The sequence below is a fragment of the Aulonocara stuartgranti genome, assembly GCF_965226115.1.
Source record: "Aulonocara stuartgranti genome assembly, chromosome: 7".
Classification (NCBI taxonomy): domain Eukaryota; kingdom Metazoa; phylum Chordata; class Actinopteri; order Cichliformes; family Cichlidae; genus Aulonocara; species Aulonocara stuartgranti.
In genome coordinates, this window is record NC_138945.1 from 13,326,359 (window position 1) to 13,339,523 (window position 13,165).

Here is a 13,165-nt window from a genome sequence, read left to right on the forward strand (position 1 = left end):
AGAAAGACAGGGAATAACATTATCCTTGGGATGGATTAGGGATCAGTAAAAGACAGTATCTCTGAGAACAGACATGGTGATAGGCGTGAAATAAACGAACAGATAAATCAAGAGGGGGAAGACAGTGGAAAAAAAAAATGTCCTGAGGATATTGGAGGCGAGCAGCTCTATCAACATGACAAGCTCCTGGAGAAATGTTGTCCTCTCAGCCTGGAGATGCACTGCATCTCTGAGGGAAGCAGAGAGAGAGGAAGTCAAGCTTTGCTCAGCACTGAGGGAATTCCTTTATGCATCACCATTTTCTGCTTCTATCACTCAAAGGAGGAAGCGTAAGCAGCAGACACAAGGACATTTTAAATGTAACTCTGTTCAACCCAAAATTTAACAATTTAGTTACACGCTGTACATGCATCCATTAAGACTGAGTGAAGATTCAAGCGAACATTAAATATCTCTGGCAAGCTGTGAATAATAGCAGTTAAGGACCAAATCACTCCTCATGCACTTGTTTAAATGATCAGAAGGACAAACCTTTTTGAAAATAATAGTCATGTCTCCTCCATCCTCTCAAACACTCTAGATTGAAACATAGAAACTAAGGCTATTGCAGCTGTGATTTGGCGCTATATAGAATAAAACTGAATTAAAGAAACAAAGCATATCAGGTGGTTTTCACCCCCTTTCTATGCAGGATCACTGTTTAGACTGGCATATTAACGCATTGTTTATTTCAGGACAATTTGGGCCATCTTTAAAAGTTTTCATTGCTCTTACATACTACGGTTGAGTACCAAACTCGACTTACTATTTTTAGGGTACTAAAAGCCAGCTTTCAGTACCAGAGTGCATATGGATTAGAGGGAGAGAAAGTGAAACCATGGACTGTCGCTTAGTCACAAAGAATGATTAGTCACAGATGTTTTAGTTCAGTTGTACAACTTAAAAAATAGTAGGTAACAGTCCACAGTCAAAATGTGCAGCTGCGAACACTTGTAAGAGGAAGATTCCTGATCTGAACTTTGTGGACACTGGTTTGACAGAGGAGAAAAGGTGAGTTGTAACACAACTATATTTTGCATATAAAATAAGAAGCTGTAAAAAACAAACAAACCCCAAAACAAAACAAAAACTACTGCTCTGCTATCCTTTGTACAACTGTTTCCTCTGGGCTTTCATCATTAGGCTCCGCAGAAGAAAATGGCACTCTATGTAGATTCAGTAGCCTTGCAGTGGTGATTATTTGGTGGACATTATCAAAGGGTATGTCTGGGAGAGTCTGAGTGAGCCCTTATACAAAGACTGAGGCCTAAGTGTTAAATCAGAGGCAGGAGAGTAGCTTTAAGCAGCTTAGCAGCATTCTAAGTAAACACATCACACCCAGAGTCCTGCCAGTCTGACCAAGCAGAGTAGAATTTGAAATGTTTTATGAACTCCTGTTGCGTAAATAGCAGTGTCTCAGAGAGATTGAGAGAGAGATAAAGCAAGACAGAGAAACCACTCATTTTATATTCCAAAAAATAAAACATGTATGTCAGCCTACGGTAGAGCTCCTGAAATTAACCTGCATTCATTGTTTCACTTAGTTATGCTGACTGGCAAATAAACTAGCCCCCCACCTCCACCCCCCCAATTTTTGCACATGTCGAGGAGTGTGTCAGGCTACATTTCACTGTGTGTTATACTTGTATAACTATGCATGTGACAAATAAAGAACCTTGATTGATTGATTGATTGAACTAAACTGACACTAATATTTAATACACCTCTGACTACTCTAAATACACAGGTATAAATCACAAGTCACATATGGTACTGGGTAAAACATTGAATCTACAGTGTATTTTATTGTGATGCACTTAATTCTTAGTACAGTCCATTAGTTATGTTTATTTCAGAATGCTTTTTACTCTGAAGTTCCTTACTCTGGGACATCTCTAACTGTTCCCATGAATTCCAATCTTTCAACTCTCATTCAAGACTTTTGTGTAGGTCTAATACCACTGGCTAGGCCCGATCAGTTTGAAAGATATATTCACTTCCAGGTTAGTCTCATAGAGAAACATGAAATTCTTGCAAAAAGTTAGTTGTTTTGGTACATGAACACAACTGACCCAATTTCATGACAATCAGCACAATTAGTTCATTTCATTAGAAAGAACATTTCCTGTCCACAGCACGTTTTCAAAGAGGACATGCCATCCTGAAAACCACAAAAACAAAGATTTGGAAAAAGTGGCAATGGCTTTTGGCTCTTATTTTGGATTCAGGTCAAGGTCACTGAGATTTGCGTCACTGACAACTCATCCAAGATTTTCAGTAGATGCATCAATTGTATGAATTTCAGTATCCTATATCACCTAGTTCTTGAGTTATCGCATTCACAACATGTGTCCACAACCACTGTCCGCCTGCCAGCCCGGTGGGGTGATGACAATACCCTGGGTATCGCTTGGGGGTATTACCTCAGGGGTAATTGCAAAAGCACTAGCATAGCACAATAAAGTCATTTTGGTTTAACAAAGTCTAAAACTCTAGGTATTTTTACAACAACATTATCTGCTAAAAGCAGAGACATCTTGAAGCCACTGAAACAAAAACCCTCTTAATAAACACTTGGCTAGGCTTAGTAATAAAGTTATGAATAGTCATGAACATAATCAAGCATTACAAGCATTAATGAAATTACGAATGTGTCAAATTTACAAACTAAAGTTCAAAATTCTCTCTCCTTTTAATTTGTTCAAAACCAGATCCTGAAGCCAAAAAACATTGCCTTGTTAGCTTCTTAATGTGCCACTACGTTCTCCAGCTTGCTTCTAACATTGGCACTTTGCTATTAGTATTGAGCATTTAGTATGTCTTCCTTCATCTTTCCGGCCCTTCTGTGAAACCAGCTTGCATTCAGGAGACAGACAGCCACGCTAAAAGTGGGCTTAAAATGTTGCATTTAATGACTAGTTATTCTTAATCCCCTACCTGAGACTGTTTCCTTCCAGGGTTTCTTCCTTTTAAAAAGGAGTTTCTTCTTACCTGTCGCAAAGTGCTTGCTCATAGGGGGTTGTCTGATTGTTGAAGTTTTCTCAGTATTATTGTAGAGTCTTTAATTTAAAACACCTTGAGGTGACTGCTGTTGTGATTTAGCGCTATATAAATAAAATGTCATATAATATCTGCTGGAAATAAAGTGGCAAGAATTGATCAAAACAGTTAATGCATTCTGCAAAAAACAAAAACAAGCAGCTTGAAGAGCAGAGGGGAACTCCAGAGTAGGTAATAAGTCTCTGTGAACTTTAAAAAAAAAAATTATTTAGATAATAAATGATTCCTTTGTTGATTAATAAAGTATTCTGTTTCTGACATAGCTGTGCTTTAAGCATCTATTATGAAACATTCACAGTGGATTCAAAATATATAGGTCAAGGAGGGATACAGTAAATGGTCATAAATCAGACACTAATGAGGACAAATGTGAATGTATGTATGTGGTGTATACACCTGCTCGTTAAAGTAAAACTCCAGAGTATATGACAATTGAGGCCAAGTAATTGCATATTTCAGAGAATATTCAAAAACAAACCTAAAGACAGATATATGAATAGATCCAGCTGAAATCATTATTATTCATTATTCTTCCTTTGCCTCCTTCATCCCCCTTTTAATTCCCCCTCTTCCCACATGATTCCAGCAGTGACAGATTTCAGTCCAGATTCAACTTGGCTACTGATTTTGCATAATTTTGTATCGCCTACATTTTATTTTTCTGTTTTGAACTCCATTTTGCTTTTCCCTTTCTTTCTTTCCAGCTTAATTTTAATTCCTTTTCTTAGATAAGATGACCCAGAAGTCCAAGCTTGCACAAGCAAACTGTGCATTAAAAGGAATTTGCAAAAGCGTGTGCTTTTGCATATGTCTGCATGTTTGTGCTCATGAGTTGGCTCTAATTTGTGGTACGTGGTGTTGAGCAGAAAGGGAATATTGATTTTATGGCATATTACATCATTAAACACCAGTCTGATCCAATTTATTACACTGCAGCTCATCTCACAGTGACTGCCCTAATTCACTATACCTTTTTTCTGAGAAATAAGAACATTTGTCTCTTCAAAATAAAAGCACCTAATCACAACAACTACTGTTTTATTGTAACCCTTAATACTCATCCTTGAAACAAGTAAAGCATTTTAAGGACCATCAAATGAAGAATACAGCTGTACAGTAAAACTAGAACAGTGCCAGCATGCACTACAAGTGGTCGACTTGGCATCTTACAGAGGTCAAGATGGGAACCACAGCAAGATGTCAGGTCAGCATGGAACTACCACAGAGCAAACCATGCAACTCTTGTTCAAAGTTGACACTAGTTAAAAGTACAGTTTTCAAAAAAACAGCCATTCTGTGACATAAAATTCATAAAATGAAAACAGCGTCCTCTGCCCATGATGGAAATATCTTTAAAATCTATGACTAATCTATAGATATGACTCCTTACTGTTATAGTTCCACTCTTTTTGGATATGGGTTAGGCGGTATGTCCCATTTGGGGGAATTTTTTATTTCATGATACACAATATTTTGTCGATTGCTTATCAGTAGATTAGCTGTTTTGACGCACTGGTCTACAGGCACACCAGTTCAGCCCCAGGACTCTTCTACTACAAAGCCATGCAGTGTGTGGTTTTAGCATTGTCTTGCTCAAATATGAAATGCCTCACCTTTTGAACTGAGCACTGATAACAAGCTGTGTGATCCCTCTCCTCTTTAGTGTGGAGGAAGTGGTGTCCATATTTTCCATAAACAATTTCAAATTTACATTTTTCTGACTACAAAATAGTTTTCCACTTGCCAGTCTATTTTAAATTAGCTCTGGCCCAGAGAAGAGAGTAGGATTTCTGGATCATGTTCACATATGGCATCTTCTTTACATGACAGAGGTTTTACCTGCAGTTGTGGATGGGTTGGCGAACTGTGTTTGCAGACAATGATTTCTAGAGGTGTTCCTGTGCCCATGCCAGAATGCCTGCATTTTATACATGGCCGCCTCAGGGCCCAAACATCACAGTCATCCAATATTGAATTTCGGCCTTGTCCCTTGTGCACGGAGATTTCTCCAAGCTGTCTGAATCTTTTACTGATAGTATGTAGTCTAGATAATGAGATATTCAAAGTATTTACAGTTGTGCTTTGAGAAACATTATCCTGAAATTGTTCCACAATTTCTTTCTGTTTTTTTGCAGATTGAACCACTTTCGAAACTCTGCCTCTCATAGATGCACTTCATCAATAACCTAATTAGTTACAAAATTCTCCTTCAGTTGTTTCTTTTTAGTGCCACTTACTCTTCCGGCTGCCCCATCCCAACTTTTTGTGAGCTAATATTCATGAAATACTAAAATTCCTCACTTTAAACATTTGATATGTTTTCTTTGTTCAGTTGTGAATAAAATATAAGTTTTTGATATTTGCAAGTCATTGAATTCTGTTCCATTTTACACATACTCAGCTTCTTTGAAATCAGGGTTACATTTTCTTTTGACAAACTGTCAAAACTCATTGTTCCATAAGCAGCTGAGCTAATAATCTTATTATAACAAGCTTGCTAATTAGCAAATACATTATTTTTTATTGAATAAAATTATCCACTTAAACAATCTCCATGTGAATCAGTGTGATTTTGATTAGCCCACCTTTGACTCACAAACTTAAACTGATTTAATTAAAAAGAAGATATTAGACAAGCTCATTAGAGCAAGAACATGTTGTTTTCCTTGCTTCCTTTACCAAGCAGTATGTAAACTCCTTCCCTGATTTAAATATACATGTGTATTTTTTATTTTTTTTAACATTACCAGCGATTCACTTTTTAATCACAACAGTGGACTTTGACTCTAAAACACAGATGGTGACGAAGATTTTAAAAATAGTCTTGGAAATACAATTTAAAAAACCACATACAACAAGTGGATACACTGAATTATACAGAATAACTCTCTGGTTCCTTGTCTCCTCTCATCATGACCATTCAAACAGCAGTTGCTTTCTAAAACATCAGATATATATCGGATTCAGTACCACATACGAAAGTGACACAGATCGGATTTGAAAATATTGGATTTGTGCTGTTCACACTGTCTTACCATAATCGAATATGGGTTGCATAGGATCAAAAAAGGCGGATTTGATGCGCTTTCGCGTGCAGTGTGAACGTAGCCTAACAGCTGACTGTCTGGCCTTTATTCCCACAGGGAGTTCTCTAGTCTTTATAGCTGGATCAACCACCTCGAGATCAGGGCTAACACTCTCTCCAGAAGAACTGCCGCTCCCTGTGATCTCTGAGCCAAAAACAAATTTGGTGAGGCATCGAATCCCTTGCCAGTTCACACTACCCACTCAGTAGATTGAGGTTTTAAAATATCAGCAGCTGCCTTATCTTAAACATTTTTTTCCATAGGGGTTGCTTATTTTATCCAAAAACTAATAATTAAAGGTAGCACTTAAATATTCTGAGGATTTCCATAATCTGGTAGCTCTGTTTTACTACAATCCACAAGAAAAAACTTGGTGCACTGTTTTGCTGATATTAAAATGAGCAACCTAAATAATGTTCATTTTAAAATAATTTGCCACACTTAATATGCATTTCAAGTAGAAAAGCCAATGATGATACTAGTTATGCACACCAGTAGATGAGCAGGCAACCACATGCTGAATGGCCAGAGATCAGGAGCCCAGATTTGAGTCCTACCTGTGGTCCTTTGTGGCGTGTCTTCCCCTCTCTCTTTCTCCCTGTCTGACTTCACTGACAATCCAATAAAGGCAAAAAGTATTATGCCACTAAAACGAGTTTGCTTTTATAGTGTAGAAATTAGAAGACCATTAAAGTTATTAGACCTCATCTTCTTAAACATGAATATGCCAAATACAGTGCCAATACATTCCATAGTTGTTGGAACAAATATAAAATAAATATAAAACAACCAAAGATGTATAAAAATCACCCTCTGGCGAGCCTACTGTAAGTAAGTTGGGTGATTGCCATAGTGATTAGGTTTCATCCTGCACGCTCAAAAACAGAGAAGGTAAATGCCAGTACCCTTGATGTACCGTGCAGAACTAATGGGCTGATCTCCAGGTGACAATGTTTAATGTTTTAAAGGTAAAAGGTCACATATTCTCATAAATTTCATTCTGTATTTGCCTTGTATACTGGCAGCAGTGATGTGCTGATGGTAGCACTAATGTTAGTGCCATCACCTCAGAGCACTGGTTAAATGTTCCTTGGACTTTCCTTCTTCTCATGCTTGGTATATTTAAGGGACATGGGTAACAGAGGCCATGGTTAGTTACGTGGTGACTGTAAGATGTCCGTCAATGTGAATTCAAGACAGAAAAAGCTGTAAGTGGTCAGCAAGATTAGAAAAGTGCCATATAAATGCCACAAAAGTATAAATATGTATCCCCTTTCAAGGACACAAGAGTAGTACCTTAGAAGGTATGTTTTGAATGACAATTGCTTTGTATAAAACAATTAAGATAATTATTGCAACATAACTGTTCTTCCATAGAGATGTGGTGTGTAAGATGTGGTCAATATATATTTGACAGAATTTCATATATGGAATAACATGAATAATAAGAAAGGTTAATAACAATGACACCAATCATTTGGCTGGAATAGAGTTAGAGGCAACAAGCAAGAGGTGTTTGTTTGTTTTTACGTCAGTCATACATAGTAGTTTTCTCAAGCAGAGGATGAATGCAAAGTGCAAGACAAAATGCGTGGATATTTACTTGTGCATGATGTCTACGCTGACTTAATGGTATTTTTTTCTATTTAAGTAAAAGTAAGAAATATATATGCCTCGTGTACTTCTGCAGCTGTCCACTATGAGCCCGTTTTGTATGGTTTTACTAAAGAGAATCGTAGTGTTTCTGGTAGTGGATGGTAAGCTTACTGGGACTTCATTCAGCTTTCTGGAATTTTTTCATCTTGTGCATAATCCTCCAATAATCCTACACAGACACATTGCTGCAGCGCCTCTCTGAAATGCGGGCTATTAATGGATTATCCTTAATAAAGTGTCCGTGCCTGCGTTTTCTTTCTCGGTGTTTAAATAGTCCCGTTGATCCCAAAGTCAGTGCCAGTCAGTCATCCGCCACATTCCGCTACAACTTTTGGAGTAGAGTCAACTTACAAGCCACAGTTTACTCACCTTCTTCCTGGGCTGCCATTTCATCATATTTGTAAGACAGATACGCGCAGCAAGTGTCACAGCAGCCGATGTGGCATCTCAAAAACGCGCGTTAAAAGACTGACTCCGCCGGCTCGCACCGGACCCGCCGGATGGAGAAGCGCAGACGCGACGGATGCAGAAGTGAGGTACTTATAATCCCTTTTATAATGTTACTGGAAACCACGGGGTAACACCTGGTGCAGTGTGTCCTGTCATCGTACACAGCATCATCTGTGCGCTCTAGCAGCTCCAGCTTCGAGAACGCAACTGAGCCAAGAACCGAAAGAGCCGAGAGGGTAATCCAATCCCGCCTCTCTCTCTCTCTCTCTCTCTCTCTCTCTCTCTCTCTCTCACACACACACACACACACACACACACACACGGTAACCACTGTATTACGTACGATTTCATTTAAAAGAAACTGATGCGTTTTCACTTAACAAGCATATGATTACAAAAGCCTACATTCAGAATTGCACAGTGAAGCATTCATTCAGTAAATATAGGAAGGTTCGAATTGACGGATCTTTTATTTGTGTCTCAAGCAGCCACTTTGCATTTAGGGGAAAAACACATACTGAACTAAACATCTGTTAATATATTGTGAAAATAATGGTAACTATAAGTTAAAATAAATTCCTTGTTACATATTAAACTTTGCAATGTCTGTTAGTTCACAGAAACAAATCGGTTTTTTTGCTTGTTTTTTAAGGCAAGTGTGCTGCCTGTTTAGTGGTTATATTTTCTTCTCAATTTATAAGCTGAAAGAGTTTTGTTCTCTCGCTTCCATATGAGTAACACCAAACCTTCAGTAGGTCAAAATACCCAGCAGAATGAATAACATACCTGTGCCAAGGGGGTGTTTGGTATATCATCTGAATGGAAAGTACAAAAAGGCTAGCAAAGAAAAAAAATGGGATATGTATATATAGATGGAGTAAAGAAGAAGAAAAGTACTTGTATTGAGGGGCTAGTCAGAGAGATATGAAGCTGGAAAGGACGTCAGCAAGTTAGGGTGATTAAGGAGAGAAATGGAAATGTGCTAACCAGTGAACAGAGGAGATGAGAAGCTGAAATGTGGTTTGCTCTAGCTGTAACTCAGTAGGGAGAGCAGCTCATTAACTAATTGGAAGGTTGGTGGTTCGATCCCTGACTGGATACCCAGTATCCTTGAGCAAGATACCTAGCCTTAAGTTGCTTTGTTATGCATTCATAGGTGTACAAATGTGTGTGAATGTTAAATAGAAAGCAGGTAAGTATAAAAACGAGTGTGTCCATTGGAGAGTGAGTTGTACTTCGAATGCTCTGTTAGAGTAGAAAAGTCCATTTACCATGAAAGGAGTATTTTCAGGAGGTGATGAATACAGAAAATGAGAGAGTAGGATAAACAGAGGGAAGTAAGTGAATCAGGAAAAGTAGAGGATTACTAAGGAGGAAGTGAGGGAAGCTATGAAAAGGATAAAGAGTGAAAATGCAGTTTTTCCAGATAAACACATACATATGGAGGTATGGAGATGTGTCGGAGAGAGGGGAGAGGACTTTTGAAACAGACTGTTTAACACTACCCCAGAGAGTGATAGGATTCTTCTGGTACCATGGTGTACTGGTACCATTTTTAAAGAACAAGGATGACGTGTAGCACTGTAGTAACAATAATAGGTGGACATAGCTGAGAAGCCATAGCTTCTATGGATGTAGCTAGCTATGAATGTAGTGAGGACATGGTTGGTGCAAAAGAAGAGGATGATAGAGATAGGGTGGTAACCTGTAAAGGGAGCAGCTTAAAGAAGAATGATCTGAATTTTGAACATGTGCAAATTAAAAGGCATACTAACTTCCACAGTCACTTTACTTTACAGACACAAAAGCTACATCTATCTTTTATACTGTCTAAGGTCAAATATTAAAAGTCAAGCTGTGGCTCCAAGCACCATTGCTTTTTCTTTGAGGTGGTTTGGAGCCATTTTTGTGGTAATGTCTGCCTATTTGAGGTAATTTAGAGTCACCTTTGAAATGGTTTTTTGCATCTCTTTGTGGCTTTGCAACATCACTTTGGTGTGCTTTTGAGCAATATTTCATTTTGAAACCTCTACAGGGGGGGTTTGCATCTTCTTGTGGCTTGTGATTTTTTTGGTCAATTCCAGTTAGAGCTTGTAGAGTTTTTGTATATTTGAGGTGGTTATGAGTCACCTTTCTGATAGTATTAAGTCAGCAGTGACGGTCACTTTGAGTCAATTTGGTCATAATTTGCTCTCATTAACAGCAGTAGTTTTGAGTCATTTTTCTAATGTTTTGAATTTTTTTGTGTTTTGCATCTGTGAAGCTTTTTGAGTCACTCTTGTGTATTCATCTCTTTGAGCTCATTTTGACTGAATCTTTTAAAAATTGTTCCACTTTTTAAAAGTGTTTTCAACTAACTTTGGTTAAAAAAATCAACTGGCTCTGGCCCTCTCCTTAAAAGTCTTAACCACCATCTGATATTTGACATTCATACCTAAGGGCTAGGTTGGAGAAAATATTACATTACTTTATATTCTAATTCAAGGACTTGAAAATGAGACTGGTGACTGATATAAGCTCTGACAAGTTTCTGTGTTTGTGTGTGTGTCTGTGTGTGCATGTGTATTTTATTAAAGACACTGAAGATTGAACGAGGCAAGAGGCTGGAAACAATACTTTATTTCATTATACGCCTTCATCCCCTTTCCTTGTCAAACAACATGACTGTCATCTGCATTCTGCTCACAGAAAAAGGACTTATAGAGGCAAACACATGGTCTTCCAGAAGACATATTGGCATAACCACATTAGCAATGCACATGTCCATGCAACACCGAGCTCTAACTCACACACAAAAGAGAAGTCAGAACCTCATCAAAGTAGGTAAGTTATGCAAATATGTATTAAAAAATAGTTACAGTTTGTTTGTTACAGTATAAAACAAAAACAACAGTCAATATGAAAAAGGCAATAACTATGTCAGTGACATGTCCTGGTATGAATTTGCTCTTTGGTGCCCTGTTTGAGGTAAAACCCTTGAGGGGGAAGAAGGACTCCTGCTGTGATGATGTGAACATCAAAGACAAACTGACTCTTATATAATACTGAAAACCTTCTTATCTATTAAAGAAACCAAGCTTTAAACTATACAAGTGCTCCTGACATACCAGCTTTTCTGTTGCTATTTAATAGAGCTACTACTACTAGTGCTTTTATGGCCTCTTCGAATGTCTGTCATACTGTTTAGGTAGCTCACACATTAAAGGAAAGCTTTATTTTTAGCATTTCTGGTAATATAGCATACATACAGCGGGGAAAATAAGTATTTGACACATCAGCATTTTTATCAGTAAGGGGATTTCCAAGTGGACTATTGACACAACATTTCCACCAGATGTTGCCATCAAGCCAAATATTGAAGTCATACAATCAAATCAGAACATATAAGTATACAAGTTAAACCATAATAAATAAAGTGAAATGACACAGGGAATAAGTATTGAACACACTTTATTCAATACTTTGTAGAAAAGCCTTTGTTGGTGATTACAGCTTCTAGACGCCTCTTGTATGGATAGACCAGTCGTCTGCATTGCTCAGGAGTGATTCTGGCCCATTCTTCCACACAGACGGTCTTTAAATCTTGAAGGTTCCTTGGGCCTCTTTTATGAACTTTAATCTTCAGTTCTCTCCATAGATTTTCTATGGGATTTAGGTCAGGTGATTGACTGGGCCATTCAAGCAACTTGATTTTCTTTCTTTGAAACCACTTCATTGTTTCCTTGGCCTTGTGTTTGGGATCATTGTCTTGCTGAAATGTCCACCCTCTTTTCATTTTTAGCTTCCTGGTAGATGGCAGCAGATTTTTATCCAGAATGTCCCGGTACATCTCTCCATTCATCCTGCCTTCAATAATATGAAGTCTGCCAGTACCCCTTGCTGAAAAGCAGCCCCAAACCATGATGCTTCCACCCCCAAACTTGACTGTTGGTATGGTGTTCTTGGGGTGGTGAGCAGTGCCATTTCTTCTCCAAACATGGTGTGTAGAATGACTGCCAAAAAGTTCAATTTTGCTTTCATCTGACCATACTATAGTCGTCCAATAATCCACAGGCTTCTCCAAATGCTGTTGCGCAAATTTTAACCGAGCCTTGACATGCTTTTTGTTCAGCAATGGAGTCTTGCGTGGTGAGCGTGCATGGATGCCATGGCGGTTCAGTGCATTGCTTATAGTTTTCTTTGAAACAACAGTACCTGCTGATGCAAGGTCTTCCTGAAGTTCTGTCCGAGTGGTTCTTGGCTCTTGGAGAACCCTCCTGATTATTCTTTGGACTCCTCGGACAGGGATCTTGCGTGGAGCACCTGATCGTGGCAGGTTTATGGTGAACTGATGCACTTTCCATTTCCGGATAATGGCCCCCACAGTGCTCACAGGAACATTCAGCATTCTGGAAATGCACCTATAACCATTCCCATCAAAATGCTTTTCAACGATAAGATTACGAAGATCTTGAGAGAGTTCTTTGCTTTTACCCATCATGAAGTCTTTCCTGTGTGCCTTCTGGGTAATGAGGAGCCTTTATAGGCCATCAATTAGGACTAAAGCAGCTGATATCAATTAGTACTGATAGGGGACAGGATTTCTCTATCAATACTGACAGATTTCAGGTGATCTCCTGGCTTTCTATGTCATTTTGCCCCTTGTTATCTCCATGTATTCAATACTTATTCCCTGTGTCATTTCACTTTATTTATTATGGTTTAACTTGTATACTTATATGTTCTGATTTGTTTGTATGACGTCAATATTTGGCTTGATGGCAACATCTGGTGGAAATGTTGTGTCAATGGTCCACTTGGAAATCCCCTTACTGATAAAAATGCTGATGTGTCAAATACTTATTTTCCCCGCTGTATATATTTTCTTCCTGAGA

The 13,165-nt window shown here is 38.3% G+C and overlaps 1 protein-coding gene across 3 annotated transcripts in view; it reads right to left on the reverse strand.

Annotated features, from left to right (window-relative positions):
* The window catches only part of ttc28 (tetratricopeptide repeat domain 28), a 166,523-nt gene that overhangs the window by 122,452 nt on the left and 30,906 nt on the right, over positions 1-13,165 (reverse strand). The window contains exon 1 of one of the 3 annotated variants that reach the window (XM_082540932.1): positions 8,211-8,382. The exons of the other annotated variants lie outside the window; for them this stretch is intronic. Within the exon in view, the coding sequence (XP_082397058.1) occupies positions 8,211-8,237 (27 nt within the window). The 5' untranslated portion in view covers positions 8,238-8,382. Of the gene's footprint in view, positions 1-8,210; positions 8,383-13,165 lie in introns of those variants that run through there. 3 annotated transcript variants of the gene reach the window in all.